Consider the following 18,641-nt stretch of genomic DNA (forward strand, 5'->3'; position numbering starts at 1 on the left):
CTGAATTACAGCTGTTAACCCATATGCAGATATTCATGTTCTAGCTTTCTCTAACAGTATTATAAAGCATGAGAGGGCACTTTATCTTATAAAAGCTTTAACAATTATTTTGACTGAGAAGCAGGAAACTAACATGACATTCACACTGATCATTCTGCATGCGTGTTACATCCCTTTACTGTGTCCGTCCTGTACATTTAGATTATATGCTATCTGAAGTAGGAACTATTTACTATGCCGTATTTATTCAGCACCTGGGACCTCAATATTTGTTGGTCCCTAGGTACAGGATAAACATTAATAAGAAACAATTTTAATTGATTAGAAGAAGAAATGAACCAAAGTACACATGCACAAATTTCAAAGCACGGTAGTTAAGAACCTCATTAGTCCTAATTCTTAAGAGGATTTAGACCATTTATTGATATACTAGCAGATTTACCTGGTGTTGCTCAGGTGTATCACTCAAGAAAAGTTTGGTTGGGTTTTGTTGCATACTAAAAGGACGAGTGGCAGAGAGGGGTGGGGAGGAGGGAACCCCTAGCCCCTGAGAGGAGCAGCATGGGAGGGAGGGGAGAAGAGAAAAACCCCAGGCCCTCGGTAAATCAGCATGGAGGGGAAGGGGAGAAGGAATCCCTAGGCCCTGCAAGGGGGGGGAGAGGTAGGCAGAAATGGAGTCCTCATACTCTGGGTGAAGTGGGGATGGGGAGCAGAGGGAAAAATCACAAGGCTCTGTAGGAGCCTCACAGCAGGGATGGGGAATCTCCACACGCCCATGTGGATTGGTGAAGGAGGGGAACATGCAGGCCTCCATAGGTGGGGCAGGGGGACAATCATAGAATACTAGGACTGGAAGGGACCTCAAGAGGTCATCAAGTCCAGTTCCCAGTCCTCATGGCAGGACCAAGCACCATCTAGATCATCCCTGACAGGTGTCTAGCCAACCTGATCTTAAATATTGCCAGTGGTGGAGATTGCACAACCTCCCTAGGCAATTTATTCCAATGTTTAACCATCCTGACAGTTTGAAAGCCCATTGCTTCTTGTCCTATCAACACAGGTCAAAACGTAGGCCCATGGCTGTGGCGAGGGGGAAAAGAGGGGAACCTTACCCATAGAAGGTGGCCTGGACAGCCACATGCAGAACCCCGTCCCCAGCTGGTCTCTCTCTTGCTGGTGTGGCTGTCCCTAATTCTCATTCTGTAATATTCCATTTCCACTTACTGCCACCAGTAGTGAGTGTGAGGATCACGTCTCTCCTCTGTCTGCCCTTCCTTTCTACATTGGGGGAAACAGCCCCATTCCTGCCACTTTTCATGTTCCCAGCACAACCAAACCTTAACCTTGCCTTAAGTTAGGGTAAGAAGATGCTGCCTTCCAAATTTGGTGGCCCTAGCTGTTACCATTTAGGGACAGCTCTTGCACAGACGGACAGACAGATATTTTCTTTCTAAGATAGATAGTATACAGATTAGAATACAGAGAATCAACAATGAATGTATCTTATCAAATGGGTCCTAAAATGGGGCCAAGACAGAAATGGCACAATGATCTCTCAATGTATTTTGATTCCATTGATTCTATCTAAAACTTGAAAGAACCAAAACAGGCAAAATTTACAGCCCCTAAGCAAAATCAGATTGCCTGAAGTGTCAATTTAATTTTTATTGGAAGTGTTTTGGCCCGGCCCTTCTTATGAAAACACTGCCCAATATTCATTTGTTTACATAAGGCATTGGTCTCAGTTTTGATCTGTACATCTCTTAGCCAGGCAAACTTTTCATTCCTGTTGGAATTCTGGCATTCCGGATTTTGTGACTTGCCTATTTTAATCAGAGCTTATTGAATAATTAATTGAAAACATCTGTTATTCATTTTGGCAATTCTTCATCTCTGAGAATTTGTTTTATTTTCACTATTCAAGTAGCTCATTCAGGTTCAATAATATCAATTGCTAACGCATTTGGTAATAAAATAATTTTTGGAAACCAATTTATCTATTATTTTACCAGTCATGTTTTATTGCTGAGAGAGGCAAGGGAAGCAGTGAAAGTTTCACACACTGCAGAGATAGAAGCAGGATAAACGAACATTATTAACTGAAAAGACACATTACAATGTTACCATATGACACATTACTGTGAACTGCTGTCAAGAGCCCAACCGATTTTGGAAACTTACAAACTGAAATAGCAACATCTTTCTGTAAATAGCTGGATATAAGGATAAAGCTTTTCCACAAACATTACCTGCTTTTCCTAGAATGCAATATTGTCTTTGAAAAGAGCACACATCATGTACTGCAGCATGACCTTTATACAGTAACACAATACATATTTGAAAGAAAATATGGAAAAGATAAGTGAATTTAAAGGAAAGTGGTTGTATTTCATTTGTGCATTCAGTTCTGTCAATCCCTGAGCTCACCAGCACAGAGCTATTGTTCCCACTGAGAGTGAATCCCATCACCAGACTCCTACTTATCTTAAGTGGATGCAACACCTTGTGCAACATTAATGATTATTGGCCTGAAGCAAAGCCTTATGAAATTAATGGGAAGGCTCCTATTAAATACAATAGCCTTGGTTCAGACCACACGGGAGGTATACTATTACAGCATCTAACAGAAGCAGAACACACACAATCAATTTGAGTATTTGCTATTCAGTTTGCAAGACCTGCTCTGTAGATAATCCAGAAAAATATATCATGCTTTTCCTTTCTATATGTAAAACAGTTCTTCACTAAAATGTCAACTATAACCTATTTTAACTGAGCTCTGTGAATAAACTCACAAACATCCCCCAAATATAAGTCATGCCCAGAATTAAGAAATTCCAGGTATAGATTAAAGTCTACTGTAAAAGTACCTTTTATGCAGGTGTCAAGCAAATTACTTTATAAATTTTCCTAAACACATTTTAATTTCTATAGCATGCAGCTATGCAATCTACAGTATGTACAATACACATATCAAAAGATTTCAGAAAAAACCTTGACTCTCCCTCAACAGCATATCTGATGCACTAACATATCACAATTCAGCAATATTTCTGGTCCTCTTGCATCTGTGAAGCAAGATATTTTGACTGAGTACACAAAAGGTGCCAATTTCTAGTGGGAATTTGAATATCAGACTCCTAAGACTGTAAATCTTTGGAAAAGATTTTTTTTAAAGGAAGAGAGGAAACCATAAGCTTTAAAAAGAGCTACATTTATTTTTGTTTACAGCAAATGCCATAAATAAAGCTAAACAGCTTTCATAGTGCAAAATACAGAATTTCCATGTAACAATTTAAATACAGAATTTAAAAAACCTAATTAAATTTTTCTCAATTAAGATCATGAAGCAAAAAGAAAGCAATAGATAGAGAAGGACAGGAAAAGAGTCCTTGATGGCATTCTTTAAAGAAATGAAGACTCTGCAACAGAAGGTAAAGAAACATAGCAATGGCAAGTAATTTGAAATGAGAAACCATTCCTTCATAAAACTTATCTTGATGAAGCAGGCAGAGTTTAGTTTAAAAAAACCCAACAACCTTCCCTCCCACCCCCCTCACCCCAAAAAAAACCTACACCCAAACCATTACAATTATTAAAAAACCCTATACTTGTGCGCTGGCCTGGTGGTGCAGGAAGTGTTAGGTCAATGCCATGCAGTGAACTGGGGTTTTTGTTTTAAAAGGGATTTTTAATTCTTGTAAAGAGTTTAAGGATACCAGCAAACTCAATTATTTTAGTAATATGTACACAGACAGTAAGATTTTGCACACCTGTTTCTATTGTCCTTCCTCATTCTACAGTAAGGCATGCAGAATGATTTCTTCACTGGGATGTTTTCAAACTCCTTAATGTTTTGTTCAGAAAGTTTTAGATTAATTCACTAAGAACCCGTACCTGCAGTTGGAACCACTGTGATTTCAATTAGAATTTACAAAAGTGAAGGGTTCTATCTTACTAGATCCATTTGCAGAATTATTACCTATGTTTCCATTTGTAGTAATCTCTTTTTAGATCATTTGATTCAAATATGCTTGGCATCTAAAAACATTTTATAAGCCCTTCATAAGAGATAAAGGTAACTTCTTATGCACAAAGACACATTATCAGTTTATAAAACAAATGCCAAGGTTGCTAATGGGGCATAGTGAAAAACTTATTAATAAAAACAATTTCAATCAAAACATTCCAATTTGTACAATCTTGGTATTTTAATATTAGAATCCAAACTGCCTTAAAAACAAAATCACTTCCATTTTTTATTAAACGATCAATGGCGCGCTAAATTGTTTTCCTTGAATGGGATATTTTTTTTTTTTTGGCCCTGAATGTCATTTTTGTTTCATTATAAAGTTCACCTTTTCCCCCCCTCTGAATATTAAGGAAAAATGGTATAATACTTTTTCATCCAGATAACTAAAAGGTGCTTTATGAAACCAGAAAGCATTACTATCCCCACTTAAATAAGACACAGAAGACCATCTATAAAATTCTTCAAGCTCTGGATCTGAACTAGTGCAGGTATTACGTTTTAGAAGAAGTAGCTTTTTATTTAATTCGTGTTTGAGAAACAATGACATTGACTAACATTTAAAAAACATGAGAAGATTTCATGTAGGGAAGGACGGAAAGAAATATACTTTATAGAAATATAAGAAACTGTCTTTTGTACATTGTGCATGCAATTGGTTAAAAAAGAATCATGCTAAATCTTTAATCTATTAATATACCAGACACACAGTTTCCTCCAAAATGGTTTTAAAGAAAAGCCATCTTATGTTGTCAAATTAGGGGTTAGTCACAATATTCTGAAACTGGTAAGCAGAACAATCACCTTACAACAGGTGAGGTGAAATGTTTCAGCCAATGAGAGGATGGAGAACTGGAATGTTGAAATTAACTAAAAGCAACAGAGGATATTGGAAAAAGGAAAAAGAAAGGAAAGGATCCTTAGTTTGTCTACAGGAGTTAATCACAGATTACTAGGCAAAAAAGATGATATAATGGAGAAAAATCAACCAAAATTAAATTGCCTTATTAATTTATGAGTGATAGTTTTCTTCATTAATTTATAAAGAGGAACAGTTTTGAACATTAATAGTAGAATTTTAAGACTAAGGATAAAACATACATGGATTATATAGTAACCAATGTGACATTTTTAGTGATACAAACAATTTTGAAATGTCAGCAAACATATAATTTCATGTGCCTTTATGATTATAAAGCTTTTCATGAATATATTTTCCCTGAATTTTGTTGTTTTAAAAATTAATCTGTAAATAACCTACAGATTATTGTATAATGCTTAACTTCTTTGTTTCACTTTTTACTAATAAGGTTCATTTTCTTAGTTAAAATTCATGGTATATCAGGTTTTCAAGCTTCTTAGTACAATTTGCTCAGGCTGCGAAACTTCAGAATTTACAAACATTAGTGGAGAAATTTTAGGGGAAAATAGTCTCTTGGACTAGATTTTAGATAGACACTCCAACACTCTGAAACTCAAGTTAAATAAAATCAGGAAATGCATTTCTTAATATTTTTAGAATTGCTGGAGTAACATGGTAAATAATTTAAAAAAAATAAAAAGCTCATAATTTTAAGTTTTTACTAAAGAGGAATCCAGTATTCAAAATATTCTGAAATAGTACAATAAACATTTCTCTACATCTCTACAGGTGCTTACCATATTACCGTTATGGTCACTGTGTCCTGTCAAAAGTCTAGCAAGTTCTCATTGGAATATGTTTTTTGCCTTATTGGCAAGTTGCTTCAAATGACATGCTGTACTTGGAAGCAAATTCTTTGTATAAGCCTTTGCATACATCCTTCTCATCCTGCCTAAAAAATTCTGAAATGCAGTCTCATTGAAGACTGTACCTGGTTTCATTTTCTGTATTTTTTGAAATAAAGATAGATTTTTCTTCAGATAATTTTATTTCTATTGAACCAGCAAAACTGAACATTAAAAAAAAAATCTAAGCTTTTTACTGCCAAACAAGAATGAATGCTTCCATTTGGTCTTTTTCAATATATATTAATATCAACCCATTTAAGATCTTTGGCCCCCGTTTATTTTGTTCCACTATTTGGCAACATGTTTTCTGTGGCTTAAATGAATGCCTTTTTATTAGAAAAATATTGCTACAAATACTTTTAATTTTCTGGAGATCTGTTCCCTGTCAAATAGTGAGTTCACAGAGATACAGAAGTGTGTATAACTGGTAAAGGAGCTGAACAACTGTCAAGTTTGGCAGATTGTTCACGACAAATTGCTATCAGATAGTGCCATACATTCTAGAGAAGTTTTTGGATTAAAGTACCTCTTGACATGGGGTCTACCACAAAAACAAAAAACCAAACAAACTTTTCTTCAGAGATGATACAACTTAATAATTTTGATTTTTCAGTCATTATCATCTTACACTGAAATAATAAAACATCTAACTGAACAATCAGTGTAAAAACACAATATTTCTAAGTACTTCTATTTTACTCAAATATGGCTTTTTAGACATCTCAGTGCAATATATTGTAAGCTAAGGGCTCAGTCCAAAGTCATTTTCAGCATCTACAACACCTGCTGACTTCAGCTAAAGCAGTAGGTATTCAACTCTCTTTGGATCAGACCCCAAATGAGAAAATCTCTTCATTTTGGGAATAATTAAAAGCTAACTATACTATGTTTCTTATAGCTGACTATTTCAATTAATTGTCCACTCATCTAAGATTTGCTCTTTAAATTTATTTCAGTTTTAGATAAACTAGTATTACAGAAAATACCTAGTATTAACAAAGGATATCTCAAGTAATAAATTAAAAAAGGCATGGCTAGAAATAGGTGCATTAAGTACACATTTTTTTTTTCAAAACAACTCCATGCAACTAGTAAACCTTGTACCCAGAGCAAGAGATGAAAGCAAGAGAAAAAGGATGTGCCATATTCAGGTTTCAAAACCCAGTCACTTGTCAAATCACTTTGAAATGTCTGAAAGAATATATTCTTCCTTCGTCTTTAAAACAAGAATTATAAAATGTAAACCTGGGAACATGGTTGTTTCACAGTGAGAAATACACCCCTGCACAAATGTTAATAAAATATCCTTCATTTAGTCCCCATGTTCTGGAAATGCATCTGGACACTGAACTTCATGATATTGTACTGTACAAGTAAATGTTTTAAATTCATAGTATGTTTTGATTGCACCTAGTCTATCAAAGTGAGTTCTTTCTTCACTTAAAGCATATATTAAATTGAAATGTTTATTAACATATTGCTAGGCTGTTAATTTTGGAAATCTGAAAGGCACAAATTAGCAACACACTTGAGAGGAATTTAAGCCCTAAAGAACTTTTTCACCCATTCAAGCATGTTTTCAAGTGATAGCTCTGCTTCCCGATACATGTGAGTAAGTACCTCTAGCTGCGCACAGAGGAATGGCACACCAAGGCTCAAGAGTTCGTACAGGTAGGTATAGTTATATGCATTGTCCCGCAAATGAAGATTGATAGCGTGCAGAAAACCATGCATCCAGTTAGACAGGCATCTTGGAATGTCAAGCAGATCCCTCGTCACCTTAAGGGGCCAGCTTAGAATTCTCCTAAAGAAGGAAGTCATGATACCTGGGGGCCTGTCCTCTGGACCGCTAACAGTAGAAGAAGTACTTTCTGTGGTGGTGTCTGGATGCTTGGGTTCCTCTTGAGTCCACATTTCTGTTTCCACCTTAAAAAAGGAAAATAAAAACAAATTAAAAACAACTTCACAAGGATTTAAATATAAATACCTTTACAAAGATTAACAGGTTCCATGCCCAGAAGGGACTCTCGCCCATTGCTATACACATAGTCCTGGGGTACCAGTTGCCTTCCCAGAATTACATCAACTAACTTAGCTATTTGCCTAGTTTTACAAACAGGCTACATAAAAAACACTAGCAAAGTCAGTACAAACCACAATTGTATATAATGACTTTATACTATACCATACATTGACATGTATATTTATATTCCAGTGGATTTATTATCTGATATGAGAACATAAGCAGTTTTTCAAAGACAGTGTGCTCTGACCCTTTTGTTTTTTTATCTGATTTTATAAGCAAGTAGTTTTTAAGCAAGGTGTAAGCAGACTCCTGAAAAGGATACAATCGTCTAGAAAGGATGAGCGCCACTGACGTAGTCTATGATGAGCTATTCTTACATCCTGTGTAACACAGGCTACAGAACTTCCCCAATATAACTGCTAGAACAGACCTTTGGAAAAAAATCACACTCAACAAGTTGTTCCACTGGCTAATACTATATTCTCGTGTCTGACACCTACAGGTGGATTATATCATGTAGCGCCACAAATTCCTTTTAGTCTATGATAGTGACACATATGCACAATTGGGAGGGTAGAACAGACAAAGATTTGCAAGAGTAAATTGAACTTTCTATGATTACCAAGAAACAAAGATTAACTGAAGTTCCATGGCTGACTCAGGTCAACTTCAGCTTTACTTTATCAATTTTTTTTTTAAATAAACAAAGGTCTGGTAACACTTTATAGACCAACAAAACATGTAGATGGCACAGCCCACAAAAGCTAATGATACCATCTACATGTTTTGTTAGTCTATAAAGTGCTACCAGACTGTTTGTTGTTTTTTTCCTGTAACAGACTAACTCGGCTATCCCCTGAAGTTTCTTTATTATAGTGTTAGCTTTAACTACTGAATCTCAAACCATAAATGCGGCAAATGCTAAACAATAACAGGTTTGTATTACTTTTGGATAACATCTGAAGGAGGAGGATAAGGGGAAGGGGGCAAGCCAAACCCCACTAAACTGCCTCAACATTTATTGCATTAGAAGTATAACCAATACATACTTTCTCTTGCATCTTTAACATAGATGGTCTTTTTCTGTACTTATTGCTTGTTTTACAGCGTGTAAAATGAGGTTTGCAGTAAAATTTACCTGGGGAAAAAAAGTGACATTATATTTAGTCCATAGGTTCAAGGACTGCAAACAAGCCAATGAACCAGCAAAATAAATGAAACAGCAAGTCTAATGGTTAGAGGGCAGCAAGAGGAATTGGGACTTCTGTTCTATTCCCAGCTTTTCCACGGACATGATGAATGACCCTAAACGTGTCACTTTCCACGCAGTGGTTTCTGGGCTCATAGGGAGCATGACCCCATGTCACGTATCACACAGGGGGTTGAGGTTTAATTAACATGAATAAAATGCTTTGAGACCCTAGAAGTGCAACCCAATTTAAGATGCTAACCAGTTAACCTGTTGTACCTGTTCCACCATATATAAAGAAACAGTCATTGAAGCAGCGAAACTGGAATCTGGATCTACACTCTTCCTTGGTGAGTACGCTAGCCATGGGTGGTGGGTTTAAGAGGCAGGGGAAGGCACTGTCTTCCCAAATGGCCAGGCATGACCCCCATCCACAATCCACCCCCAGAACACCTGTTGCTTCAGCACAGCTACCATGCTGAGGCTGCGCATCATCCATCTTCCCCGTGATGCTCTAGGAGGCTGAAGGTTTCCCCCTGTGTTGGGGGTGTAGGCTTGGCTCCCGTGTGCCCCTCCCCCCTGCCAGCCCTACATTCATCCACTACCCCTAGCCATTGGAGTCTTCTCATTCTGGCCCAATGAATATTTAGAGTGACAGCTTTAAATAGGACAGGTTGAAAAAAAATTCATCCCCACAACTCCCCCAAGGCCTGAAGTTGGGTTTCTTGTCTCTCAGGAAAGTGTCCTACATTCAAAACCCTTCTCTGTATCAGGCAGAGGGAGGTATTGAACCTGGGTCTCCCACATCCTGTGTGACCTAAAAACATTTAAAAGTTGTAAATGGGGGGGGGGGGGGGGATTACCCTCTCCCCTTCTGGGTGGGTTTATGTGGGGCTCAATCCAATAGGCTGCTTTTGAGAATGCTTAGTGGATCAGGCCCTGCAGGTGAGCTAGGCAGGAGAACACCTAGTTTCAGTATCCCTTAGGGTTTGAGTGTGAGATAGGCACCTAGATGGAGGTGGCTGTCCTCACATCCCAAGAAGAGAAACTCAGGTGCCATGGGGACTGAAATGATGGAAAAGTGTTTGGGGACTTTAGGAATCGACAGGGCTAAGGCAGCAGCTGAATAGGGGTTTTGAGGCTCAATGGTACCTAAATCTTGGGCTTAGGTGCCTAACTGCTAAATTAGGTGGCAAAGGTTTTTTTTTTTTCTTTTGGTGCGGTTCTACACTACGGGTGTGTCTAGACTACAGAGTTTTGTCGACAAAAGTGAACTTTTGTCGACAAAACTATACCTGCGTCTACACTACCGCTGAGTTCTGTCGACATAACGTCGACAGAACTCAGCAGTTTTGTCGACACTGGTAAACCTCATTTTACAAGGCATAACGCCTTCTGTCGACAGAGTTCTGTCGACAGAAGGTGTTATTGCATCTAGGGTTGTGTCTAGACTACAGGGTTTTGTCGACAAAGCAGCTTGCTTTGTCAACAGAACTGAATGTAGTCTAGACGCTCTTTGTCGACAGAAGATTTGTCGACAAAAGCCTGTAGTCTAGACGTACCCTAAGTCTCTGTATACTGTGATGCAACAATATAGCCACCAAAGTTCAGATCCTATTCTGAGCATTTGGGGAAGGAAAGGGGACATTCTTGTACTTTAACAAATCCTTTTCTAAACATAGGGGGCAGCCATGCAAGGCAGAGGTGGATCCCAATAGCTTTAAAGTTTGGAGAATAGAAGAATGCATTGTATCAGGAGTTTGCTGAAGATGCTGCTTTCAACTTTGAGCTACCATCTCTTTTTTGGGGGGTGGACAATCCACACTTTTCCGGTTTGTTTCAAATCTGCCTGTATTCTGCCTCCCTCCCACAGTGTATGTTGAATAAAGAAAATTATTTTTTATAAATGTGGGATGATTTTTTATAAATGTGGGAGAGAGTGTGATGTTCAAAGTGATGTTCAAAGCAGGAAGACACTCCTCCTTGTTCTTCGGCCCACAATCACAGAAGTGACATGTTTGATCTCCCAACTTAGTGTCTAGCAAATATTTCTTGATTTAAATAGGAATACCATACAGTCAGTCATAATTAGGCTTCAGTGAAAGGGTTGAGACTACAATTGCAGTCGGACTACAGATTGTGAAAGATCGGCCTAGAAAATGAACCATGCACCTCTCCTGACTGAACCACCTTGCCTCTACATTTTCTTGTTCTGCACAAACTCAATATGCATCTATTTTTAAATAAAAAATAAAAATAAAAAAAATAATCTTATATAAATAGCTACAATCTTACCTTCTTCTACATCAAAAGCATAGATTGTCAGGCGGAGTGTACTAGAACACACGGTGCACTTAAAACATTCCCTATGAAAGAAGTGGCCCTCTGCACTCAACCGTTCCATCACATACACCCGTTTCTTGCAGAAGTAACAGATGTCACTGCCACCTATAGTCCGAGGAAATTCTTTTCGCAGAGATCCCTGTTAAAGATAAGAAACAGATTAAAACATAGATAGGATACTGTGCTGCCAAATAACTGCAGTACTGTACATGCATATATTTCACCTACAACATTGCTGCTTTATGAAATATATCATCACATTTTTGCACACACACCAGAGGAGTAGTTGCTGTCAACTCTTCTCTATATTCATTTATTGTGTTATTCTATGTTTATAAAAAATGAAAGAAGACTCACTTTGCTAAGATTTGCAAGGGACAAATTTGAGCTGGGCTGCACCCAGCCTTTACACAAGGCTGTGTGCGCGAATGCATTTGTGCACACACCTTTATATACTTTCACTGACAAGGCAATACTCATCCCCCAATGTCCCCCCAAGGCAATATTCACCCCCAACTACAGCTTAGACAGAGGCTTGTTGGGGGTTCTGGGTGCAATGGTAATGGGACCCTGCAAGGGGAGTCCAGGTAAAGATGCAGCTCAGCAGAGGGGATCAGGGAAGGAAGGAACTTAGCAGAAGATCCAGATATTAGGAGAGTGGGGCGCTAATCCAGGTGCAGCTGATGCGGGCTCATTGGAGTGCTCCATGTCAGGGACCTAAAAATGTTTTAAAAAGTAACAACGTAACCATTCAAAATCTGAGTAGTTATACAGTTAACCATTTTTAGCAGGGTGCAACTAGGGAGGGAAAGATGGTGGAGTGGTATCCCTGCGGCTCCTGGGGAGCCAGCTTATGCACAGGGAAGAAGAGGGCTGAAGCTTACTGATCAACTGGTTAAACCCTCCCATGCCTAGTCCAGGTTCAGGGAGACTGCAGCACGTGGAGAGGCAGGTGTTCTGGGTGTAGGGTTCAGGAAGAGGATCTGGATGCATAAGGGTTGGGCAGATGGGGAGCAGCTCTCTGGAAAGGAATCCCTCCCGCTGCAGCTGAGGTACAATGCGGCTCAGAAAGAAGAAGAGGGAAGCATGGGTTTTTTTTAGAGCTTCCTGCAGCAGGAAGAGGTTCTGACTCCTCTCCAGAGGCCATGCAGGGAACAAGGATGTCCTGTCTTCCTCAACTGGAGTAGGAGTAGCGACTGAGCCTGGTTCCGGGTAGGAGCCACTAACTGGGTCTTCTGCAGTCCCAGCCCATGCTCCACAGCGATTTACCTCTCCCCTGGCTGCCCTGGGCACCCAAAACATACTGCTGGGAACGGTTGCATAACCACTCTTGAGGCTTCCCTTTGCTTCCTCATCAGAAAGTCATTTTTCTGCAGAAAAGCAAAGAATTCTGTGGGTGAAATAAATTCTGTACATGCATAGAATTCCCCCAGGAGGGCATTTGTATGAGTGTAAGCATTAGACTTTTAAATGGCTTAGGCAGATATTTGCACCTGCAAAACACAGACACATGAATTTGGAGCCCAAGTCCTGAAAGTGTACATGCTAAAAATGCAAATCAACTCAATGCATGAGACACTCTTCTGAGGCAGATCTAGCCTCATGCTGTAAGTTCCAGTGATAGAAATGCCACTGTTACTAGCAGAGGGCTTCATACTTTGGCATTAGTATTTGAAACTTTATTTATACTTAATTATTTTGAGATTGGATTTTTTTTCTGTCCTTAGATTGTTGTACAAGCTTTTACATACCCTGTGAGGGAACAATATCTAGACTACTTCAAGAATTGTCTTTTTAAAATAATATATTATTAACTACAGATTAACAGATATGCCAGAGTATCCGGAGGTACTCTGGAAGGGGGGGCTGTGAAGGGTTTGGAGGGGGGGCGAGTCGGTGGGGAATGGCGTGGCGTGGGGCGAACTCTCCGCTGTTTTGCCAGGAGGCGGGGGAAGCTTCACGCAGCTGCCGGCGACAGGCCAGTTGGGGCTGCAAGTGGCAGCAGCGGCTTGGGAAAGTGGTGGGGCAGAGCAGCTGGGGTGCTGCCGGGTTGGTCCCGCAGCACTGCCCCTCACCTGAGCGGCGCTGCGGGACCAACCTGGCAGCACCCCAGCTGCTCTGCCCACGGCTTCCCCAAGTCCGCCGCTGCTGAAACTGACCAGCAGCGGACTTGGGGAAATGGCGGGCAGAGCAGCTGGGGTTCTGCCCTGTTGGTCCTGCAGCACCGCCCCTCGCCCCCCAGGTGCTCTGCTCTGCAGCTTCTCCAAGTCCGCCGCTCATCAGTTTCGGCAGCGGCACAGAGCAGAGCAGCTGGGGTGCTGCTGGGCACGGAGCAGGGGGTTAGGGGTGGCGCTGCGAGACCAACCCTGCAGCACCCCAGCTGCTCTGCGCCTCTTCCCCAAGTTTGCCACTGGTCAGTTTCAGCAGCGGCAGCAGCATACTTGGGGAAGCGGCTCCAATTGTCCAGCTGGCCGGAGCACTTCCGGGTTCCTGTTGATGCTGGACTATCGGAGTGCCGGAGCTCTGGATGCCGGACAATTGGAGTTTTACTGTACTGATTTTTTAAAAAAGATGCTATTAGCATTGTTTATTTGCACAAGGTCTATTGCAAATCAATCTGTGCCTGCAAGGCCCATCAGGAATCAAATGGACCAAATTTGGTCATACTTCAGTTTTCCCACAAAAGGGCATGTATGACAAGGATGTAAAACTTCTACTGTATGCTCCCACTTTGCCTAGCTATGAGCCCATGCACAACTGTTCCCTACACATTATATGAGAAGAAGTCATCTGCATGTAGGGGAGAGGGTTGGTGCTTTGTCAAGGTACACATGGGCAACAGCATGGAGATTATACCACCTACCCTTCAGCTCCACATCAGAGACCATCATTCCATGGTACTTTACTTTTTAATATTAGCCACAATTAGGGAACCATGCACTTCATCCTGTGCTTCCCCTCTAGCTGCATTTGTGTTGTGCTTATAAATGCAAGTGCCAGTCAACGTTTGCCTCTCTAGCCTTCCCATTTTGCCAATATTTCTATACCCCAAATTTCAAAAATATACAAGTATACAAGTGAAAAAAGCAAGTTGCAAATAAGATATTAATAGAGTATTGCCAGCAATGAACTATGAACTACCTGCAAGATAGTGCTTGCTAGTAACTGAGCAAGACCTCACTTGGCCTTTCGATACCTGACAACTGTGACCAGTAGAAGCACAAGTTGGAGAAATAGAATAGGAAGTGGGGAAAGATGGTGTATAGCCCAAGGCCTGGTTCTGAATTCAATACAATGTTATCATAGTTTAGTACCACCTTCTTCAAAAGGAAACATGAGTTATTTATACATACCCTGCAGCGTGTAACTGGACAAACCTGCACTTTAAAACTTTCTTCAGAAAACACCCCTGATTAAAGTTGTCTCTACTTACTAGTTGCACTAGCAATTACTTTTAGTAGAACCACCCAAGACTTTAAGCTACAGAGGCAAGTAATAAAATATAATAGGATCTTTGGTCTGTGACATTTACAAGATATACCCACGTAGGCATCTTTTGCTAATAAGCACTTCGTTCTTGGGGAAGAGAGTTAAAAAAAAATTGCAGAAAGCTTAAGGACCAGAACTGTCCCAATTCTAGAATCTTAAACTGGGACAAAACTCCTGGAAATGTTACTCTTAAAACAGAGTTATTTCATTTTTTGTGGCTGTAGCCTTACCAGTTCTGAGGAGGAAACCTGTGGTTTGGGCCTGTGGTCATTCACATAGAGATTGACAAGGACTTCAGCCACAACCCCTATCGCACATGACACCTTTCCTACAGTCATCTAGCCAGCAAGGAGAGAAGATGGAGAACAGAAGAAAGAGCTTTCGTTATTTGAGAAAAGGACACCACTTATTTGAAAGCACACAAATGAAAGCAGTGGTAACAGGCTAGAAATGAGGAAGAAGACAGTCTAGCACAGTACAGGCAGTCCCCGGGTTACGTACAAGATAGGGACTGTAGGTTTGTTCTTAAGTTGAATCTGTATGTAAGTCGGAACTGGCGTCCAGATTCAGCCGCTGCTGAAACTGACCGCCATTCTGACTTACATACAGATTCAACTTAAGAACCCCAAGCTTCCCCAAGTCAGCTGCTGCTGAAACTGATCAGCGCTGATTCCAGGAAGCCTGGGGCAGAGCAACTCTGCCTCGGGCTTCCTGTAGTCAGCGCTGGTCAGTTTCAGCAGCGGCTGACTTGGGGACGCCTGGGGCAGAGCAGCTGGGGCGTTGCTGGGTTGCTCCAGTAGCACCGCTCCTCGGCGCTACTGGACCAACCCAGCAGCACCCCAGCTGCTCTGCCCCAGGCGTCCTGATTCAGCCACTGCTGAAACTGACCAGCAGCGGCTGAATCAGGACCTGGGGCAGAGCAGCTGGGGTGCTGCCGGGTTGGTCCAGTAGTGCCCAGAGCGGGCGCTGCAGGACCAATCCGCAGCGCCCCAGCTGCTCTGCTGGGGGGGGGGGGCACACTAGCCGCGCCCCCCCCCCCCCAGCAGACCAGGGACACGGGGAGCAGAGCCGCAGCGGCAGCGGGGTGCCGCGTCTCTGAGGCTTTGCTCTGGCAAAGTCTCAGAGGTGCGGGACCCCCCCCGCGGCTGCGGCTTGAGTCCCGGTGCCTGCGGTCTGCTGGGGACGGTCCCCAGCAGACCACAGGCACCGGGACTCAAGCGGCAGCAGCGGCGGTTCCCCGCGCTTCTGAGGCTTTGCTCTGGTAAAGCCTCAGAAGCGCGGGAACCCGCCCGGTGCCTCTGGTCTGCTGGAGACGGTCTCCAGCAGACCAGGGGCACTGGAGCAGCTTATGAACGGGGCTTTCTCGCCCCGGAGCTCACAGGTAGCAATCCGCTACCTCGACCTCTGGGGCGAGAAAGCCCTGTTCGTAAGTGCGGATCCGACATAAGTCGGATCCGCGTAAGTCGGGGACTGCCTGTATAGGTATTGCCATGCATTGTCTAAAACCAAAAAGATTTTTTTCTTATTTCAAACATTTTTCTCCTTAACACAATGCTTATTTTCTAAATGCAAACACGTCAAAGAGGGTGGGAAGAATGAAACTGCAGCTTTACTGAAGACCCAATCTCAGAGCTTCATAAAACAGTTCACAAAAGTTCAAAGAAAGCTCTGTAAGAAAATACTCAAAGTGGAGAAACTTATTCATTGTTCTCTTACCTAACCTCTCTTATTTTATGATTTTGATAGTAGAAACAATTTCAGAGGTTTGGAACCAACTACTTAATATACATTTAAAAGAAAAAACAAAACACCAACTCTGAGGACAATGCCAAGACAGATATGAATTTATGGATTAACCCAAAATAATAAAAAAAAAACAAATGAGGAAATATAGGGTAGAAACTAGTAGTGGCAGAATATATCTTCACCTGCTCCAAACAGATTTTAATTATTATAAAATATTTCTAAGCACATTGCAACAGTTATGAATGGCCTACTTAATTAAAATAAAACACACAGAACAGACACTTTCTTTTATTAGGGAAAGAAGGTGAGGCAATCTTTCTTATTGAACCAGCTACAGAAGATGATCCAATTTTTAAAAAAAAGATATTACCTCATCTACCTTCTCTCTCTCATATTGTGGGATCCATATGGTTACAACAACTTAGCAAAGAACTAGCACGTATTGGTATCTTAGGATGACATATTATACCAGTGGTGGCCAACCTGTGGCTCATGAGCCGCATGTGGCTTGTGAAGAAAAAAGTTGTGGTTCCTGACAGAACCAGGATGGAACCCAGAACCGCTAAGGTCAGCCACTCTCACAGCCAGGCCGCTGTGAAGCATGTGTGCTCACAGCCTGCGCCGTTCCGCTCACAGCCCCCAGTGCACTGCGTCATATCCTGCACGTGCAGGCCAGGTTGCACACAGCGTCCCAGCCTGCACATGCTAGCAGCCAGCTGCTTAGCACAGGCAGTGGCGAGGGCTCCGGGTGCGGGGGCTCCAGTGGTGGCTCCAGCTCCCGGGCATAAGATTAGAGGGGAAGGGCAATTGGGTTAGAGTGGAGGGAAGAGGGGGTGAGGAATGCTTGGCTCTAGGGAAGGGGATCAGGTTGGGGGTGTGTGCATGGCGTCACGCAGATGCGCATGGTGGTAGCAGCGGTGTCTCTGGCTCCAGAACCTGAGCATAAGGTTGAGGAGAAGAGGGAGATTAGGTTACAGCGGGGAGGGGAGGGGTCTGGCTCTGGGGAAGGGAAGGAGATTCGGTTGTGGGAGGTGCGCATGGTGTCCCAAACAGCTCCTGTTTAAAGCCGGCCACTCAGCGTATGCATCCCAGCGTCTGGAGGGAGATGCGCGGCTGTAGCTAGGATCCAATTCTCTGTGATCCAAGAATTAGGTTAGAGCGGGGAGGAAGGTGATTCGGTTAGAGTGGGGGATGGGGTGCCTGGCTCTACTCTGGGGAAAGGGAGAGAAAGGGAGGAGGATTGGCTTTGGGGGGGAGGGGTGCGCACGGCATGCCAGCAAGCACATCTCAAGGCCAGCCGCTCAGTGCACACGCCCCAGCGCCTGGAAGATGTGCATGGTTGTAGCGGTGGCAGCGGCGACGGCTCCACCACCGGGACCCGAGAATTAGGTTAGAGCCGGGGGCGGGAGGGGAGGGTGCCTGGCTCTGGGGAAGGGGAGGAGGATTGGGTTAGAGGGGTGGGTTGCCTTTGGGAGGGAAAGGGAGAGGAAGAGCAGCCCACACGCTTCCTGAGACCTGGGATCCCCAGGTACTGGCCCCAGCTGTCTCTGTCCCGTGGCAACCCCTCCTCCCAAGAGTATCCTGTCTCAGCACCCTGTCCCCTGCCTCCACCAGCAGAGTTGGGGCCATATTAGCGAGGCTTGGGGGGTTCTGGAGCAGTTTTTTTTTGCATCTCACTTGTGTGGCCCTGACTGACTTTTCTGTGGGTCAGTGACCCCTGACTCAAAACAGATTCCCCGCCCTTCTCATAAATAAAGACAACGCTGAAACATTTTGTGTTTGACATATTTTATTTAAAAATTAAGCCTGGCAACAAGCCCTCAATTGGGGCCAAGCTTGCATCTGGCCTCAGCATCATAACACTCCTGCACCCCCCCTCCCCGACACCAAACCTGAGCCTATCATACACTGGAATCCCCTGTCCTGATCCTCTCACATCCCCAAACTCCTGCACCTCCACGTCCCCAGTCTTATGCCACAACACTCCTGCACCATCCACACCCTGCAAATCTGTGTCCTGAGCTCATCATATTCCCAGCCTCCCTGCC

The 18,641-nt window shown here is 42.4% G+C and overlaps 1 protein-coding gene across 19 annotated transcripts in view; it reads right to left on the reverse strand.

Annotated features, from left to right (window-relative positions):
* The window catches only part of MICAL2 (microtubule associated monooxygenase, calponin and LIM domain containing 2), a 243,117-nt gene that overhangs the window by 80,613 nt on the left and 143,863 nt on the right, over window positions 1-18,641 (reverse strand). For 8 of the 19 annotated variants that reach the window (XR_012903606.1, XM_075927881.1, XM_075927876.1 and 5 more), the window contains 4 exons: window positions 15,078-15,185; window positions 11,311-11,497; window positions 8,876-8,964; window positions 7,627-7,726 (listed from right to left, as the gene is read on the reverse strand). Coding sequence is in view for 17 of the 19 variants with exons in the window: in XM_075927881.1 (XP_075783996.1) it covers window positions 7,627-7,726; window positions 8,876-8,964; window positions 11,311-11,497; window positions 15,078-15,185 (484 nt within the window). In the remaining 2 variants the exon portion in view is untranslated. Of the gene's footprint in view, window positions 1-3,198; window positions 4,901-7,626; window positions 7,727-8,875; window positions 8,965-11,310; window positions 11,498-15,077; window positions 15,186-18,641 lie in introns of those variants that run through there. The other 11 variants (XM_075927882.1, XM_075927879.1, XM_075927878.1 and 8 more) reach the window with 8 other exon arrangements.

This window comes from Pelodiscus sinensis, chromosome 4, assembly GCF_049634645.1.
Source record: "Pelodiscus sinensis isolate JC-2024 chromosome 4, ASM4963464v1, whole genome shotgun sequence".
NCBI lineage: Eukaryota > Metazoa > Chordata > Testudines > Trionychidae > Pelodiscus > Pelodiscus sinensis.